The following is a 20,121-nucleotide window of genomic DNA, read 5'->3' on the forward strand; positions in this document are numbered from 1 at the left end:
AAAAGGGTAGTCTAGGGATGTAAATGTCAACTCAAAGAAAGCTAGAGAATAATCTAGGGCCTGAATAACACAGTGAACCCAGAGGTGGTTGAGAATTGTGATTAATAGTACAAATGCAAGAATGTTCTTCTGTGATCTAGAATGGATATACGTCACTATTGTAGGGGGTTGGAATGTGGACAAACATGAGAAAAAAAGAATTAATGTAACCTATGGACTATAGTTAATAGCAATACTATTATACTCTTGTATCAATGCCAAAGATGTGCTATGTTAATAATAGGAGAGTATGGAAAAAAGTATGTCAAATGCATGCTATGGACCATAGTTAGGGGTAATAGTCTGATGATATTATCTCATAATCTATAACAAATGTTGGTGAAAGGGTGTTTTATGGGAATTTTACACATGCGCATGATTGTTTTGTAAGTTCACAACTTCTGAAATAAAAATATATTTAAAACAAATGCTATTGAGGGAGAAAAAAAAGCTTAACTGCTACTCCAAGGCAAGTAAGTGAGCAGATTGGTTAAATGGAAAAAAAAAAAAGTATTCCGTTTAGTTCAGTGTTGTCCTCCTGCGAATTTATGAATTTTGAAAAATGTATGTACATACCCTAGTGTAACTATCCCATAATCAAACTAAAAATTTCCATCACCCACATAGTTCTCTGTGTCCCTTTATAGTCAATCTCCCTACCTGGGTGGGGCTGTGAAGACTCAGGAAACTGTGGCTCCAGACTGACCCAGGGTTCAGGAAACAGAGGCAGTGGCAATAGTGAAGTGTCACAACATTCAGTCTTTCAAGGGGGATAAAAAGCTGAAGTGGGGAAGCAGACGTGGCTCAACTGACAGAGTGTCTGTCTACCATACAGAGGGTCCAGTGTTCGATCCCCAGGGCTTCCTGACCTGTGTGGTAAGCCCATGCACAGTGCTGATGTGCACAAGGAGTGCCCTGCCATGCAGGGGCACACCTGTGTAGGGGAGCCCCACGCGCAAGGTGTGTGCCCCGCAAAGAGAGCCGCCCAGCATATAACAAGCACAGCCGGCCCAGGAGTGGCACCGCACACACGGAGAGCTGACACACGGAGAGCTGATGCAGCAAGACGACACAACAAAAAAGAGACACTGATTCCCAGTACTGCCTGATGATGCAAGTGGATGCAGAAGAATACACAGCAAATGGACACAGGGAGCAGACAATGCGGCGGGGTGGGGGGGGGCAGGGAGAGAAATAAAGAAAATAAATCCTTAAAAAAAAAAAAAGCAGAAGTGCACTTGGCCACGTGCTTCACCTTCACTTCAGGAAGGAGGAGACAGCATTAAAGACAAGTATGCTAATTACCTGACTCAGAGGCCAAAGTGCTTCTGACTTTGAGTCTAACAATGCCCCTCCCCTTCCTATCTGGGTTTTGGGGCAAAGAGCAAAAGAGAGGAAAGTGAGTAACAGCTGGAGGGCAAGGCCCAATCACCACGTATGTCTTCAGGTTGCAGGTAAAAGGTTAAATCTCTCTCTTTTGTACTTCCATTCTTCTCTCCCATAAAGAAAGTTGGGTCAGTCTTGTCTTAACCTTAATTTTAAGGAAATTCAATTTTAAGGAAACTCAATTCTGACTCATGAGAGAATTTTGGAATTGTTAGCCCCAGAAAGCTACACTACATTTTATTTGCGTGGGACACTTTCTTATCAACTAAAGAATGCGAATTTCCACCCTGCTAATTACCCTCCTTGTCTGCTACCTGTTTGTATAGTCCAGATACCCAGTAACTCTCAGAAACTCAGGAATGAATCATCCACTGCCCAAGCAGGTGGCAGTGGGCACAGCTGAAGAAGCAAAGGTCAGGTGTGTTGCTAGTGGGAGCAATCAGGACAGCACCTGGCTGCAGGGGACGCTGACGGAGGCTGAGCACCATGACTTCTGAGACAGGTACACCAGAGCGGGGCCTGGCAAGCTCTATAGTCATGAACATGCAAAGGTTGTATGTGTGTCTAAAGCAAGATGTTAATAATAGGGTGGTAAATGGGAACTCTGTATTTTAGGCAAGATTTTTCTGTTACCTTACAACTGTTCTAATAAAAAACAAAATGGGGTGTGTGTGCTTTGCTTGTGCTGCTGTCCTTGAGTGTTTTCCAGATTTCCTGACTTTGATTCACATATGAATGTTCTTCTTTTCTTTTTTTAAAGATTTATTTATTTATTTATCCACCCCCCCCCCCAGTTGTCTGTTCTCTGTGTCTATTTGCTGCGTCGTCTTCTTTGTCCGCTTCTGTTGTTGTCAGCGGCCTGGAAATCTGTGTTTCTTTTGTTGTGTCATCTTGTTGTGTCAGCTCTCCATGTGTGCGGCACCATTCCTGGGCAGGCTGCACTTTCTTTCACGCTGATCGGCTCTCCCTACGGGGCACACTCCTTGCGTGTGGGGCTCCCCTACACAGGGGACACCCCTGCGTGGCAGGGCACTCCTTGCACGCATCAGCACTGCGCATGGACCAGCTCCACACGGGTCAAGGAGGCCCGGAGTTTGAACCGTGGACCTCCCATGTGGTAGACGAACGCTCTAAACACTGGGCCAAGTCCACTTCCCTGAATATTCTTCTTAAACAACATTTATTATGACGATGATCCTTCCACATCCCAAAATGATTTTGAGCCAATGACATTAAATCAATGCTTGTTTCACTGTGATTTAAAAATTTGAGTACAAATACAACTGTTGAAATAATAGCTCAAGATAGCAACAGAAGTGATAGGAGATGGACATGCTTAATGATAAAGTAATTTCATACTTATTTAGCTATTTAGTGTTAGAGAAATTCATGGGAGAATGAGAACACTTTAGACTGAGGAAGGAAATGATTTTCAGATGTGGTGGGACTTGAGCTAGATCCTAAAAGAAGGATAGGATTTGGACTGGCAAAAAGGAGTCAGTGATTCTAGGTTGATTTGATCCTATTTTGACAAAAAATTTGAAAGAATTGACAGAGATTTGTGTTTGGAATATAATAGGTGAATCATTTAGGCTAGAGAAGAAAGCTTATGGAAATAGTCTGCGATAAGAGTAGAAAGCAAATATGAAGTGATATTCTAGAAGACCTTAAATGCCAAAGGAAATTGAGGTTTATCTGAAAAATTATACCTAAATTCTCACATTGGAAAACTTGGAAGTAGCATAGAGATATGATTAAAATGATACTTTAGACACATTTACCTGTCATTTAATGAGTTTTAGACTAAAAACTTTTGCCGTAGGGTGATCATGACAGGGGGTAATGCAGGTGCCAGTTTTTGGCTTAAGTAACAGTATTTTTTTTTCCTATTAAAATTATTTTGGGCATGGGAAAGGCCAAACACATTATTTAGTTCAAGTATCTGGGCTGCAGCTTCCCTGGGCCCCCCACTCAAGGTGGTCTCTCTTACCCCTCAAGCCTGAATCACAAGGCTAGTGCCATGGCCCTGCATTCCAGGAGCAGTAGCAATCAGTTAGATGGTAAGCATGTATCTCCCTTCTTTTCTGAAGTCTCCCTGCTGCTTCACTTCCATCACAGGAGTCTCCCCCATCATCCATATCACCCTCCCTGCAGGTATGGCCTCCATGTCCACTCAGCTGATTCAAGGGCCCCGGTTTGGATTAAAATCTGAGATATGCCCATTCTAAGGTGTTGGCCATCCCTTCCTCCTCCATCTCAGGGCTCACATTTCCTTGCCTTCTTTTAAGGGTGAGAGATTTCTCCTTTAGGTCATGCTTTGCAGAGGGTTTTCTACTCAGCCCTCTTTCCTAGATACCTGGCTAATTTCTCTTTTTCAGTTTCTCACCCCAGAATCATTTTCCATGAGCAGGATACAGGCCAGGCACAGCCTCCTTCCCCGTCACTCCTCCACCATGCAGTTCCCATCACAAATAGGCTTCATACACACACAGAGAGTTGGGTGAAGCACCTCGTGCTTAGGAGGCAGTATCTTCCAGAACTTGTGACTGCTTGGTCCCAAAACAGTACCTGAGACGCTAAAGTCACAGTGCCCAGAGCCTAAGGGCTTTCGAGAGCCTATGAAAACGTTTTGAGACCTGGAAGAAAAAAAAAAAAAGCCCGCATTAACTCAAAATTAAAATACTTTTAGTATTTTTATAATCACCATCAAGAATCATTTGGTACTCTATGCTCTAGAAATGCCAGTAAACGCCGCAGTATAATCACTCTCCTATCATTGCATTTACCACATTGAATTAGATTTTTTATTATATTAATAATTATCACCATTTAACCTGATTTCACCATTTACGAGCTGAACGACCTTGGGCAAGTTGTTTTTGTTTTATCCTCACTGAGCCTTAGTTTCCTCATTAGTGAAATGAGGATAATATTACCAACTTCATAGGGTTATTGTAAAGAGAAAAGGAAATAGTACATGTAAAATTGTTAGGACAATGTCTGACACATAGAAAATGCTCACCAAATGTCTTATAAGCAAGACAAAACAAAAAAACAGTATCTAAGTGGCATCTCCTTACAGCCACTTCAACCTCAGGGGTGCAGCAACTATTGAATTTCTCTCTGATTAACTGGGAAGGGATATCTTGGAGGGGAAGCTTAGGCTCTCCATCTCAAACTTCATGTATCTCTGCTTCTTTGAAAAAGAGGTATCAGTGCTGGTGATTATGCCTCTTGATTTATGGGCCTTTTCTTCTCCCTGCCCAGACAATAACTTTAACTTGCAAATAACCAAGGCCAAATTCTTAACATAAGTCGTGCTGCCAAAATAAAAGCCCATGTTCCACCAAATAAAACCACTGAGTAGCATTTCTGCTCTCCAAGCTTTGGAATTCTGCTCTGTGAATATTCTAAACCCAGACCTCTTTCATAGTTGGGGCAACCCCAAGGCTTTGAGTCCTGAGAGTTATGGGTCTCTAAAATCCAGTACTTTTATTTGAATCATCCCCATACTATCCAATGGCTTCCCATTACACTTAGAATAAAATCCATGGCTTACCTCCTACTTTTGTATATTTTGATCATTCTTTTTTTTTTTTTTTTTCAAGCTCAGATAGCAGCATTTAATCACCAGAAACAAAGTGGGGTTGAGCATAAGAATAAGCTGTAGTACTAAAGTTGTTAGCAGGTTCCACAGAATGGTGTAATATGCATAGATTCCTGGATATGGTCAATTAATTTAGCTATCTCAAGAATAAAATCATTAGACAGTCTTCTAATGTCTGAATTTATTAACTTTTGTAAAAACAAAGCAACTCCTGTGATACCTATAAAGACCTTACTTGAGCCAGTAGCTTAGAGCCCATGGCTTCCACCCTACTCCCAGCTGACAGGTCCAGAACCTCTTGAATGAAGAGCAGACCATATATCTCTGAAGAAGGACCCAGTTTTACCATCACCAGATTATACTACAAGCCTCCTTTAAGGCTTTTATTATTTTTTTCTTCTTTATTTTCTTTTAAAATTTACATTAAAAAAAATATGAGGTTCCTATATTTTGATCATTCTGACCTGGCCATGCACCCTCCTTTCTCTTTCTTGAAAGAGCTTTGCACCTCAGGATCTTTGAACTTACTGTGCCCTCTGCTTGAAATACTCTTTCCCTGCTCTCCACATGTCTTGCTCCCTCACTTTACATTCAGATCTGTCTTTAAATATACCTCTTTGAAGAGACCTTCCCTACACCCCTCTCCAATACAGTTCTCCACTCCTTTTATTCCCTCCCAATACCTTATTTTTATGAACACTTGTTGCTGCTGACTTTATATTTTATATATTTTTTTCCATTTAAAATTTTATTAAAGTATATCATTCATACATGAACATACATAAACAATAAGTGTGTAGTAGAAGTTGTGAACTTATAAGACATACATGCATAACATCATACAGGGCTCCCATACCTCAGTACCACCAAGACCTCGCTTGTTCTGAAATATTTGTAACAAATGATGAAAGATCATCTTCAAAGTATTGCTACTAGCTATAGTCCATATTTTACATTTGCTGTACTTTCCCCCAAACTACCGATTATTTTTTTATTTATAAACCATACAGTTTTTCTAAAATGTACAATTGATGGCATTTGGTCTAATCACAGAGTTGCGCATTCATCACTTCAATCAATAGTAAAGTATTTTCATTACTCCAAAAAAAAGCAACACAGCAAAAAACAAACCACCATCATACCCGTATGTTAGTGCAACTAATTACAAATCCTATAAAGTGCTTTCACCATTTATTTCTTTTCATTTCCAAACATTCACAAACAACTTTTTACCAATTCTGCACAGATTAAACCTCAGCTTTCCATTCTCTAACCATATTCTATTCTTTGGTGACTTATATTTTAGCTATTAACTCATGAGTTTGCTCATTATATTTAGTTCACAATAGCGTAATCATACAATATTTGTCCTTTTGTGTCTGGCTTGCTTCACTCAACATAATGTCCTCCAGGTTCATCCATGTTATCCTTCACAACTTTATTTCTTCTGATTGCAACATATATTCCATCATGTGTATACTACACAATTTGTTTATCCATTCATTGACTGATGAACACATGGATTGTTTCCATCTTTTAGCAATACCAAATAATGCCACTATGAACATCAGTGTGCAGGTGTCTGTTCGTATCACTGCTCTCAGTTCTTCTGAGTATATAACTAGCAGTGGTGTGCCAGGTCCCATGCCAAGTCTATATTCCACTTCCATAGGAACTGCCAAATAGGCTTCCACAGTGGCTATACGATTCCACATTCCCACCAGCAATGAATAAGTGTTCCTATCTTTCCACATCCTCTCCAACACTTTCAGTTCTGTGATTTTTAAAAAGAAATCAATTTTATTGATACATGTTAATACAGTATAAATCCATCCAAAGAGTGCAATCTATGGTATAAAATAAACACGTATTTGTGCATTCATCACATCAATTATTCCCAGAGCACTTTTATTATTCCAATAATAATAAACAAAAACCAAACTAACAAGGAAAACTCGTCACCTCTCAATCTCTCTATGCCTCACCTTCCGTACATAACTGCTATTCTTTTTTCTTCTCTCTAGTATGTTTGTATTTATATTTTGTAAAAAAAGTCTTATATATGCAATACTACCCATATTCATGTTTTACATGAGGTTTTAGTGTTTTCTACTGTCTCATGTTACAGTTTTTAGCTTTCCTTCTAGTAATACACATGAACTTAGACTTTCCCTTTCAACCACTGTCATACCCAAATAATAGCTCTGCTAGTTACAAACACCATGATGTGCTTTAAACATAGGTGTGTTCTTTTTTTCCTTTCAGACTGCAGCAATTCCTTTAATATATCTCTTGTAATTCTTGTCTTTTGGTAACATATTCTATCAGTTTTTGTTTGTCTTTGAAGACTTGGAGCTCACCCTCATTATTGAAGGGCAGTTTTGCTGGGTACAGAGTTCTTGGCTGGCAGTTTTTCTCTTTCAGTACCTTAAATACATCATACCACTTTCTTCTTGCCTCCATGGTTTCTGATGAGAGGTCTGCACTTAACTTTATTGAGTTTCCCTTGTATGTGATGCTTTGCTTTTCTCTTGCTGCTTTCAGAATCCTCTCTATCTCTGATATTTGTCATTCTGAATAGTAGGTGTCTCGGAGTATTCGGGGTGCGTTGTCCTTCTTGGATATTGATATTTATGTCCTTCATAAGGGTTGGGAAGTTTTTGGTCATTATCTCCTCAAATATTCTTTCTGCCCCTTTTCCATTCTCTTTTCCTTCTGGGACACTGATAATGCAAATTTTTGTGCATTTCGCATTATCTTTCAGTTTCCTGAGACTCTGTTCCATTTTTCCCAATCTCTTCTCTTTCTGACTCCTGTCTTTTCCAGTTCACATGTTCTGTCTTCAAAATCATGAATTTTGTCTTGGAGCAATTAAAATCTGCTCTTATATGCCTCTAATGTATTTTTTTTTAAATTTATTCCCCCTTCCCCCCCACAACCCCCCTGTTGTTTGCTCTCTGTGTCCCTTTGCTGCATGCACTCCTTGCTCATGGGGCTCCCCTACGCGGAGATGCCCCTGTGTGGCAGGGCACTCCTTGCGCGCATCAGCACTGTGCATGGGCCAGCTCCACACGGGTCAAGTAGGCCCGGGGTTTGAACCGCGGACCTCCCATGTGGTAGACAGACGCCCTATCCACTGGGCCAAGTCTGCTTCCCCCTCTAACGTATTTTTAAACTCATCCATCATGTGTTTCATTCCCATAAGGTCTGTTACTTTTCTTTGTAGGCTTTCAAATTGTTCCTTCTGCTCACCCAGTGTCTTCTTAATATCCTTCATTTCTTTAGTCATATTTTCGTTAAAGTCTTTGAAGTGATCTAATTAGGAGAGTTGTGTGATTATCACATTAATTGTTTTAAATCCCATATCTCTTCAGGATACTTCGTTAGTTCTTTTGGCTGGGCCAGCTCTTCCTGTTTCTTAGTATGGCTTGTTAATTTTTTTGTTGGTATCTAGACTTCTGAATATGTTGGTGAATTTACTTTGATGGCCAATTTCTCTTTCTCTTGCCTATTGTTAATTTTTTTTCCCCACAGCTCTGCTTTGATTTTGGTTCAGCTTATTCTAGGTCTTTAAAATCACCCAGCTTAAGTTATCATAATTGGACCAGGACTCACTAGTGGGCCTCAGACTTTCTCCCAGGGGTAGTAATGCAAAGAGAATGGAGAAATTTCTGTCCACGCAATTTCCAGACTGGCCAGCAGATGGCCCTTGTCAGCACACCTTTCCCCAGAGGTGTTTCAGCCTGGGCTTTCCTGTGTTCCCGTGTTGAATCTCCTGATCAGAGATTCAAAGCGGGCTCTGCTGGCCAAATTCCCTTAAGAAAAGCACCTCGGCTCCCCCTCCCTTTTCCCTTGAAATAGCTGACAGGGCAGAAGATGTCTGTTCCCCTCCCAGTTGACCGCAGTAAGCCTGGGTTTTACCCCAGCTTAATAGCTTTAGGGTGGGGAAGGGGAGCCCTTACCAGCTGCCGCCAGGGCTTGGAAACATGTTTGTCCTTTCAGCTTCTTTGTTTCTCTGTCCTTCGCCCTTCTGGAAGTTGTGTAGCACTGTCCTGGTCTGCTTTTGGTCTGGACAGCTTTTGGCTCTTTCTCCATTGTTTTTGTGAGACCATTGAGCTCTTCCTGTCAGTTTGATGCCGTCTTCCCACAATCCATCCTGGTTTTTTATTGTCTCCTTCCCTCTTTAGAATATAAGCTTCATTTCTTTAGCTCACTAACACTTAGTAGGCCCTCAGTTAACATTTGTCGAAAGGATAAATACATGACGTCCTCACCTCCACCACCCTAATACAGATTGTGGTTTGCCAAGTTCCAGGGGTGACTTATTTGCCGGGCGCAGGCGGCTCTTCGTGGCTGTTTTGGAGTTATGTCCCTGTGCTGATAGTAGATTGGTGGGCACAGGGGCCAACCAATGCTCTTGGCTATTTTAGGGAGGCACAGGATTATCCCTTTCACCTCTCACAGATATGAAGTTCAGAAGTTCAAAACCAACGTGTACACAGGACCCTGTTCCCCTCAGAAGGCACTCGGGGAGAATCTTCCTGGCATCTGACAGCTTCTGGTGGCTCCTGGCTTTCCTTGACTTATGGCAGCATAACTTCCATCTCTGTCTGCATCTCCACGTGGTCTTATTCCTTCCGTGTGTCCTCCCCTTTTCTTATAAGGACACCAGGCATACTGGATTTAGGGCCCACCCTAGTCCAGTATAACCTCATTTTAACTAATTACATCTGCAAAGATCCTATTTTCAAATAAGGTCGCATTGTGAGGTTCAGGTAGACATGAATCTTGGAGGGACACTATTCAAACCACTGTATCAACTAACATATTTCAGATAGTACTAGAGGGTCTGGAATAAGATATATATAACCCCATGCCACATAATTTATAATCCAGTGTTATTCCAATCATAAAATGACATGATGACTATAACGAAGGGCTATGGGAGCACAGAGAAAGTGGGGAGTCTCTGAGAATTGACTTTCCCATTGCACTTAATCATTCTTGTTGGAGGTTTCTCTGGCTTGTGATCAGGTACCTGAGCAAATAGATTGGCACAGAGCCCTTTAAAATCCTGCTTTTCTCAGATGCAATGAATTGGTACAATCCAATTAATCCAGGAGAGAGTCTTCTAACTCCATTTTCAGATATAAATTTGGAAGAAAAAAAGCACTTTTTCTCAACAGCTCAATTTTATTTGGGTATTATTTGACCTAATCATCTCTTGGTCAACAGGTCCTTCAACTGGAGATGCCACCTTGAGGTAAGAATGATTCTATCCTAGTGTCCATTTAACTCAGCCAAGAATAAATGGGTATATGCTTGTAAATCTACAACTGTTCTAATAAAAAAAAATTAAAAAGAGAATAAATGGTACGTAAGAGCTGCAGGACTATAGCTTTCCTTATTGTTCCCCCTCCCCTCTTTTGCCATGCTCTTCTTCCTTTCTTTTCACCTTTTCCTACTTCACTCTGTTTGATTATTACTTCCTATATTTTTGCTCCTATGCCATTTGGTTTCTGTTTAAATAAATTATCTTCCATCCTGCCTCTATGTCATTGTCTTATTACTGTTCTTCTCTCTTTAAAACATATTTGTTTTTTGAAAAGATTTTTAAAAAAATTTATTTCTCTCCCACCCTCCCCCATTTCCCCCCATTGTCTGCTCTCTGTGTCCATTCGCTGTGTGTTCTTCTGTGTCTGTTTGTCTTCTCATTAGGCAGCTCTGGAACCGATCCTGGGACCTTCTGGAGTGGGAGAGAGGCAATTACTCTCTTGAGCCACCTCAACTCCCTGTTCTGCTATGTGTTCCTATTTTCTCTCCTCTGTGTCTTGTTTCACCACCTTGCTGTGTGCCAGCTCTCCATGTCGGCTGGCACTCCTACATGAGGTGGCTTTCCCGTGAGGGGCAGCATTCCCATTGAGGGCAACACTCCTGTGTGGGCCAGCTTGCCCTCATCAGGAGGCCCTGGGCATCGAACCCTGGACCTCCTATATGGTAGACAGGAGCTCAATTAGTTTAGCCACATCTGTTTCCCTAAAACACGTTTTTATAGCTTTTAAGGAAATGTCTAGGGAACTTACTTGTCACTTTGATCTCATCTTCCTATTTGAGTGATTTTCCTGACATATCATTGTAACAGGGTGACCACTTTTGAGGGATATATTATCTCCTGATGGGTGGAAGGAGAAAAAGATTAGAATTTAGAAAGAAGTCTTTAAAAGAGAAGCAAGGTGGGAAGCAACTGTGGCTCAATCAGTTGGGATCCTGTCTATCATATGGGAGGCCCTGTGTATGTATCCCAGGGCCTCCTTGTGATGCCGCGGAGAACTGATGCAGCAAGATGATGCAACAAAGGGAGACAAGCAGACACAGAAAAAAACGTGCAGCAAATGGACACATAGAACAGACAGCAAAAAAAAAAAAAAAAAAAAAAAAACAAGCTGCAAGGGAGGGAATAAATAAATAAATAAATCTTAAAAAAAAAAAAAGAAAAGTGAAGCAAGGCCCCTCTAGATCTAGAGGTGAAGAAGACATCATCATCCTAGGGTCCACAGAATGGAGGAATAATATATGGGATAGAGTGGACTTACTGATATTCTACTATAAAAATATTGTGACTAGTAATAGAAGAAATTATAGCATTGAAGTGAAGAAAGTGGCCACAGTAGTTGCTGAGGGCAGGGAGAGGGAAGAAGAGATGTGATATGGGGGCATTTTGGGGGCTTGGAGTTGTCCTAAATGATATTGCAGGTCAGATGCTGGACTTTATATATCCTGCCATAACTCACTGAATGTACTGGGGGAGAGTGTCAGCACAGGGTAAACTATTATCTACGTAGTGCAGCAGTGCTCTAAGTGTTCACTGAGTGTGATGAGTGTGCCACAATGATGGAGGAGGTTGTTGGTGTGGGAGGAGTGGGCTGGGGGGGTAGGGGGTATACGGGAACCTCTTATGTTTTTTAATGTAACATTTTTTGAGATATATATATATCTTCAAAAATATATAATTTGCAAAATTGATGGGGGTGAGGGGTGGGAAGTGGTTATATGGGAACTTCTTATGTTTTTTAATGTAATGTTCTTTATGATCTATTAATTTTAATATAAAAAAAAAGAGAGAAAAGCAAGTACACACTAATACCGGAATTCAAGACTAAAAACAATGGTATTTAGAGAAGGGTACCCGATAACACAGTTGGGGGTAAATCTCTTCACTGTGTTTGTGAGAGGAACTCTGATCCCTCAAATGAACCTCCCCAGATAACTTTGAGACATAGAATAGAAAAAATGTTCCCTGAGATGTCATGATTTAGGCCTTCCTGGTAGAAGAGGAGAGCATGAAATGATTTCTAAGTTCCCTCTAAAGACTGCATGACAACACAGGAGTGTTTTTTATATTTCAGGAGAAGAATCCAACCCTGGGAATTTGAGGTCTTCTTTGACCCCAGAGAACTCCGTAAAGAGACCTGTCTGCTCTACGAAATCAAGTGGGGCAGGAGCCGTAAGATCTGGCGAAACTCAGGCCAAAACACCTCCAAACATGTTGAAGTTAATTTTATAGAGAAATTAATTTCAGAAAGACATTTTTGCCCATCTGTCAGCTGCTCCATCACCTGGTTCTTGTCCTGGAGTCCCTGTTGGGAATGCTCCAAGGCGATCCGAGAGTTTTTGAGTCAACACCCCAATATCACACTGGTTATTTATGTAGCACGGCTTTTTCACCACATGGATCAGCACAACCGGCAAGGACTTAGGGACCTCATCAACAGTGGTGTGACTATCCAGATCATGAGAGCCGAAGGTAAAAACCACAAACAAGGAATTTCAAGTTTACGAGAGGCTTTGTTGCTACTCTCTGCTAGTAGGATTCCCAGACTGGAATCTCAGAAGTGAAAAGTCCCAAATAATGTCAGAAAGGACCAGGTCTGAAATTAGGGCAAGGAAAGTAACAAAAATATGACTCCTTTGGCCACTCTTGCCACTGTGGCTTCTTGGCCATTTTCAAATGATCTGCTTTTTTCTTTATAGAGATTCTGGGGAACTCTAGCTCATCTCTGACAGCGAATGAGTCGAAAAGTTTGTATACATGATATATTTTACATTGCAGCTCTCTTTTTTAAGTAACATTGTTGTACTTGTTTAAGGAACCAAGATCTGTGTGTTTTTTAGAGTATGATCATTGCTGGAGGAATTTTGTCAACTACTCACCTGGGGAAGAAGCTCACTGGCCAAGATACCCGCCCCTGTGGATGACGATGTATGCACTGGAACTCCACTGCATAATCCTAGTGAGTGACTTTCAATGTCAAAGATCCTGATGCAAAAAGAAGGGTGCTTCTTCATATTTAATTCCTGAGAACTTTGATACATACTCTCCCTACCATCTCTTTGCAATTTATATTGAGGTTTACTTACTAAACTAGTGGATCCATCTTAAAGAAACGTGAGAAGAAGTCTTTTGTAGAAAATAAGCAGAAGGGAATGGATAGCTAGTCTAAGATATACATGGATAAATAATAAAACTCCATTTTATTGTTATTATTACATCATATACTGGCTCTAAAGTATTTCAGATATCCTCCTTTTCCATACTGATGTGTATCACTTAATTTAAGAAATGCAGCTGTCCCATTTGGATTCCCTTGAACGTAGTTGACTGGTTCTCCACTTGATCTTTTAAAGTAGTTGTGGTAATAATAGTATTAATCAAAATATGATCATAACTTCTTTTCTATTCTAGAGTCTTCCACCCTGTTTAAAGATTACAAGAAGATGCCAGCATCAGCATACATTTTTCAGTCTTAATTTTCAAAATTGCCATTACCAAATGATTCCACCCCAAACCCTTTACGCTGCAGGGATAATACAACCTTCCATGACTTGGAGATGAATGAAGGATTTCTTGTATGCACTGTTTCAAGAACAGGCAATGGCGGCCCACTAAAAGAGGGAGCAACATTAAGAGTTTGGAAATGTTCAAAAACTACGGTATAATGAATTGTAATAGTTATCTATTGCCATAGAATAAATTGCCCAAAAACCTTGTGGCTTGGACAAAAATAAATATTTATTATCTCTCAGAGTTTCTATGGGTCAGGATTTCAGGAGCAAATTGCCTATGTGTTCCTGGCTCAGGGCGTCCAGGAGATGGCAGTCAAGATGTCTGCTAGGACTCCCATCATCTGAAGGTTTGACTGAGACTGAAGGATGTGCCGTCCAGGTGGCTTGCTTACCAGGCTGCCAGGTCAGGGCTCGTGGTTGGTGGGAGAGCTCAGTTTCTTGCCACAAAGTCTTCTCCGTGGGTCTGCACATATGTCCTTCTGATGTGGCAGCTGGCTTCCTATAGAATGAGGACCAAGGTGGAAATTACAATGGCCCTTCTGACCTGGCCCTGGAATTATACACTATCTCCCCACAATATTTTATTGGTCACACACACCAGTCATGATTTAGTGTGGGGAAGGAATTGCACAAGGGGTTAAATCCCAGGAGGTGAGAATCATTGGGGACGACCTTGGGTTTTCCTTGTAGGGACTCTGGTTTTGTTTCCATCTCAAGGAATTACATGGAGCCAGTTTCTAAGAAACAGCTAAAATGGAATAAGGGCATAGCAGCATCTATTATTATTTGTTTCTGTATCATGTAATCCTGTAGCTTTTTCATATATACTCCATATTCCTGTTACTTATTTGCTGTCATTTTACTCTTGTTTTAAAAGATTTTGCTAATCTGAGTGAATAAATTTGTGACCTAGTAAATTAGTATGGGTAAGTTATAAATATGTGAATGATAAGTAATATGAGAACAATGTGAGAAATAAGATTATAACACAATATAGGAAGGACCTAAAATGGAAATAAAAAATAAATTACATAATTATATGCCTGCGATAATCATACTTTTATAAGAAGGATAAATCTGTGTTAACTTGACTAAATTCTAAGGTAGATAAAATTTTCCCCTTGCATGTTTGTTTTTTAAGTTCACAATTTTTATATATTTATTATTTATGTATGTTCATGTATGAATCACATAAGCAAATAAAATTTTTTAAAATGAAAAAAAAATTTTTTCTCAACCTTTTCAACTTCCCTCTGGCCAAAATATATCCATTCTGATAACTTCACTTCCTGTAGTTTTGTATGTGAACCTTCTTACATCCTTTCCTACCAAACTGATCCTTTCAGTATCCCATCATCTCAGAGTGCCATTTTATATTAAATCCCCTAGATTTGCCTTATTCTTATTTGTATTCCCAGTGCCTAGCTTAATGGCTAATGTGGGACCTACCCATTGTATCAACCACTTAAGAAATGATGAAAATGATATTATTTAGAATTATTAAAGGCAACAGGAGGTGCTACAAAGAGCACTATTTGTCAGAACTAAAGGCTTTTTTCACTTAACCAATATCATGAACTTTATTACTTGAAATTAATATAAGTAAAACATTTTGTATCACAATGCTTGAGGAAATGTGGTATAAGGTTAAGGGTCAGTTAGGCCTTCCACATCGTGGAAATATTCTTGTATCAAAATAAAATAAATGACCACATTAATGAAAAATGGTAATAAAGGGGAAATTTGTGTGGGGGGGAGTGAGGGTATATATGGGAACTCTATACTTTCTGTATGACTTTTCTGTAAACGTACAGCTGCTCTAATAAAAAGTAAAAATAAATGCCATCACATCTCCCTAATAAAGTATATCTGTCCATAAATAAGATTCCTTCCTCTCAATCCCTTCTTTTAATTTGTACTCACAAGCAACTAAAACCTCAATTTTTAATAAGTAGATATTCTTGATTCTGTAAATGACAGTACAATCTACTCATTCATCAAAAAAAATCTCCACACTGAAATGCCTAGAAATCCCACTCTCCTTCTCATACTCTGTCTTCCTCTCATACAAAAGGCACTACATAATAGAATAAGGAGGTGGAAATAGAAAGAAGTGGATTCAGGAAAGTTCTTGGAATACAGAACTAAGCAGAGTGATGTACTGAATACGTGAGTTGCAGGAGAAGGAGGTATCCAGGATGAATCTTACATTTTACAATCGCAGTATTAGTGCGATGATAGTGTCATTCACTGACATAAGGTGGATGGTAAATATCAGTGAATCTTTATGTGATCTTACCAAATAAATATTATTATAAAACCAAAAAGGCGTTATAAACCTGTATTTGCTAGATTGTATTCTGTGGTACATAGACTCCTACAGATACATCATGGGCGTTAATTTTTTAAAAATATGCAATAGGAATCTTTAAGAGATTCTATGCAGAATTTTTCAAATTCTTTAGAGTAATACTTTAAAACACACAGATATTCAAATCCCGTGAAGGAAGAGAGTTCCTTGACTTCAGTTTGAGAAATGCAAAACATCTATAAAGAAAATAAACACACTTCCTTGAAGATGATACAAAGTTTGATGCAGGTCAGTGTAGCCGCCAACATTCTGGGCTCAACCTCTGAAATCCTCCGTCATAAACCCTCAAGGGCCCAAATCAGGCTGAGCTGGCAAGGCTGAACCAGCAGACACAGACACATTATCCGTGTTTTATGGAAATCAGGAAATGGGACAAACATTTCAGTGGTTGGAATAAAGTTTGTATCTTTAATAAACAAACACTCCCATTCTTATCAAGCTCCCTGTACTTATGGTCTGGCAAATCCCTCTGCCATCAACTGGATTAGGCAAACTTTGGGATAACTCCAGCATCCAGAAAAGTAAAATCCCACCAATTTCAGTGCATAAGAGATGGCTATCATCACAGTTACCTGAGATTATGGTGCAACTGGCATTACAAGTGTCCTGTGGTAAACTATATAATTTTCTACCCCCCAAGACAACCAAAATAGAACTCATTTTCCAAATCAAACTCTAAAATGACCCCACTTAACTTTCATAGCCTTTTCAGCATCTTCTGGATTTTCTGCTTTATTTGCTTGAATTGAGTTTCATGGAATTTAGAACCAAAGGATATGAGTTTACAGATTGAATGTACCCACCCAGTATCCAGTATACTGGATTTTAAAAAAAAGATTCACTCTAAAGCAAATTATCCATGAGATTTCAAGCACAGATTTTCCTTTATAATTCTAAAAACTACCTGAAAGGGAGAAATAAAAGGTCACATACAAAAGATTACCTCAGACTCCTCAAAAGTAGCATTGGAACCTAGAAGACATTTGGCCAGTACCTTTAAAATCCTGATGAAAAGTGTTTTCCAGCCTCAGCTTCAATATTTAGCCAAGTTTATTTTGTGTGGATGGAGAATAAAGACATTGTTTTTTTTAAGATTTGTTTTTTATTTATTTCTCTTCCCTTTCCCCCACCCCTGCAGTTGTTTGCTCTCTGTGTCCATTCGCTGCGTGTTCTTCTGTGACCACTTCTATCCTTACCAGCGGTGCCAGGAATCTGTGTTTCTTTTTTTCTGTTGCTGCGTCATCTTGTGTCAGCTCTCCGTGTGTGTGGTGCCATTCCTGGGCAGGCTGCACTTTCTTTTGCGCTGGGCGGCTCTCCTTACGGGGCACACTCCTTGGCGTGGGGCTCCCCTACGCGTGGGACACTCCTGCGTGGCAGGGCACTCCTTGCGTGCATCAGCACTGCGCATGGGCCAGCTCCACACGGGTCAAGGAGGCCCAGGGTTTGAACCGCGGACCTCCCATGTGGTAGACCGACGCCCTAACCACTGGGCCAAGTCTGCTTCCCAAGAATAAAGACATTTTAAACAAGGTCTCAATTTTTTCCATGCATCCTATAGCAATTTGATATTTATTTATGTATTTTAAATTTATCTTTTTAATTAATTATTTTTTTAAAAAGATTTGTTTTATCTATTTCTCTCCCCATCCCTCCCCACCCCGGTTGTCTGCTCTCTGTGTCCATTCACTGTGTGTTCATCTGCATCCGCTTACATTGTCAGGCAGCACCGGGAAACCGCGTCTCTTTTTTGTTACGTCACCTTGCTGCTTCAGCTGTCCGTGTTTGCGACACCACTCCTAGGCGGGTTGTGCTTTTTTCACATGGGGCGACTCTCCTTGTGGGGTGCACTCCTTGTGCATGGAGCTCCCCTACGTGGGGGCACCCCTGCATGGCACAGCACTCCTTGTGCATGGCAGCATTGTGCATGGGCAAGCTTACTACATGGGTCAGGTGGCACTGGGCATTGAATCCTGGACCCTCCATAAGGTAGATGGACGTTCTATCAGTTGAGCCATATCTGCTTCCCTTATTGTTTTTTTTAAAAAAGATAAATAGATCACACAATATGTTATATTAAAAAACATTAGAGGTTTCCATATACCCCACTCCCCCCACACACACTCCTCTCACATCAACATCCCCTTTCATCAATAAGGCACATTCAATGCATTTGGTGAATATACCTGGAGCACTACCACACTGTATGGACCATAGTTTACATTGTAGTTCACACTTCCCCAGTCCATCCAGTGGGTTATAGCAGGATATACAATGTCCTGTATCTGTCCCTGCAAAGTCATTCAGGACAACTCCAAGTCCTGAAAATGCCCCATATCACACCTCTTCCTCCCTCTCCCTGCCCTCAGCAACTCCCATGGTGACCGTTTCCACATCAATGATACAATTACTTCCATTGCTAGAGTCACAACAGTTCTACAGTAGAATACCAGCAACTCCACTCCAAGCTATATTATATTCCTCCATCCCGTGGCCCCTGGGATGGTGATGTCCACTCCACCTCTAAATCAAGAGGAGGCTTAGATCCCACATGACTTAGGGATGTGATTCTCCTACTTGCAGTTGTAGGCACTCTCAGTTCCCTGGTGTGGTGGTTGACCATTCTCACTTCCCCGTCAGCTGACCTGGGTAAGCCCAACAACTCAGAGAGTAGGTGTTGCAACTCTGTTGAGGTTCACAGCCCAGCTGGACACACGGACAGTCCAGAGAATCAAGTCTTCTGAGCATACACAAACCCCAGTGCTAATCACAAGTTCAAAAAAAGTGACAGAAGAGTCATGTGTAGAGAGGTCCAGTTTGATATTTTTGATGAATTCCAAAAAGAAATATTGGATTCTGTTTGTAAAGTGGTCTTTTCCTCCAGGCATATTAGAGTGTATTGGATTCAGAGGTTTTACTTTTACTTGATTAAATAATGATTAAGGCTTTGATTGGGCCACATCAGTAAGACATTGCATCCCCACCCCCTTGGTGAGCAGAGACTCACAGAGAAACCTCACTGCAGAGAAGGGAGAGTGGAGTCTTGAGCTGGAGCCCTGGGAAGTAAGCACACAGAGGAACTTGGTAGTGAGGAAAGAGAAGCAAGCCCCAGGAAGAGAGGAACCCAGGAAGCCTGAACAGTGGCAGACATCAGCAATCATCTTGCTCCAACACATGGCAAAAGACTGTGGTGAGGGAAGTAACTTACGCATTATGGCCTGGTAACTATAAGCTTCTACCCCAAATAAATACTCTTTATAAAAACCAACCAATTTCTGGTATTTTGCATCAGCAACCATGTGGCTAACTAATACACATCCTTTCTCAGGAAGCTACTGAAAGGTTTGCTATACCAAAATGAGGGACTAGACTGAAAAAAGGAAATGTCTAGATTCCAGAACACAAATAATTCAATACAGAAGAGAAAATAATATCCCCAGGATGACAGAGAAGGGAGATTCCAGGATGGTAGTTGAGCAGTAAACCCAGAAAGTAATAATACAATGTGGAACAAGAGATTAAAGGTATCAGATAGAAGGTAACTAAGAAAAAGCTGAACGTCTAGTTTTCCCACATCCATACCAGCACTGGGTATGACATCTCTGAAATCTCTGACAATCTGATGAGGGAAAATATGGTATTTTAATTTGAACATCTTTAATTATGAGTAAGATTCAGTATTTTTTGTATATACTTACTGACAATTTATAGGCCTTCTGGAATTGACTGTTACTATCAGTGGCAGTTTGGAATTATCTTGTGAATCCCAAAAAGAGGAAGATTATGTTTGTGGGCCGGTCCCCTCCTGTGGGCGTGAGACCGCTTTTCCACTGGACTACCTCAGCGAGGTGTGGCTCAGGTTGAGCCCCTGCCCTCT

General features: G+C 40.5%; 1 protein-coding gene across 1 annotated transcript; it reads left to right on the forward strand.

The window, feature by feature from the left end:
- The first annotated feature begins 1,415 nt into the window (after window positions 1-1,415).
- Window positions 1,416-15,041, forward strand: APOBEC1 (apolipoprotein B mRNA editing enzyme catalytic subunit 1). Its single transcript, XM_004455274.3, has 6 exons — window positions 1,416-1,493; window positions 1,752-1,927; window positions 10,268-10,295; window positions 12,439-12,836; window positions 13,205-13,323; window positions 13,776-15,041. The coding sequence occupies exons 2-6, from the start codon at window positions 1,912-1,914 to the stop codon at window positions 13,923-13,925; spliced, it is 711 nt and encodes a 236-aa protein (XP_004455331.1). The 5' UTR covers window positions 1,416-1,493; window positions 1,752-1,911; the 3' UTR covers window positions 13,926-15,041.
- Window positions 15,042-20,121: the final 5,080 nt, after the last annotated feature.

Source organism: Dasypus novemcinctus, chromosome 20 (genome assembly GCF_030445035.2).
Source record: "Dasypus novemcinctus isolate mDasNov1 chromosome 20, mDasNov1.1.hap2, whole genome shotgun sequence".
NCBI classification, from domain to species: domain Eukaryota; kingdom Metazoa; phylum Chordata; class Mammalia; order Cingulata; family Dasypodidae; genus Dasypus; species Dasypus novemcinctus.

Bases quoted from the DNA above. Each gene is read 5' to 3' on its own strand.
- APOBEC1 (XM_004455274.3), top strand. The intron at 10,296-12,438 runs GTAAGAATGATT...TTTATATTTCAG, and splicing joins ACTGGAGATGCCACCTTGAG to GAGAAGAATCCAACCCTGGG. The intron at 12,837-13,204 runs GTAAAAACCACA...TGTGTTTTTTAG, and splicing joins CCAGATCATGAGAGCCGAAG to AGTATGATCATTGCTGGAGG.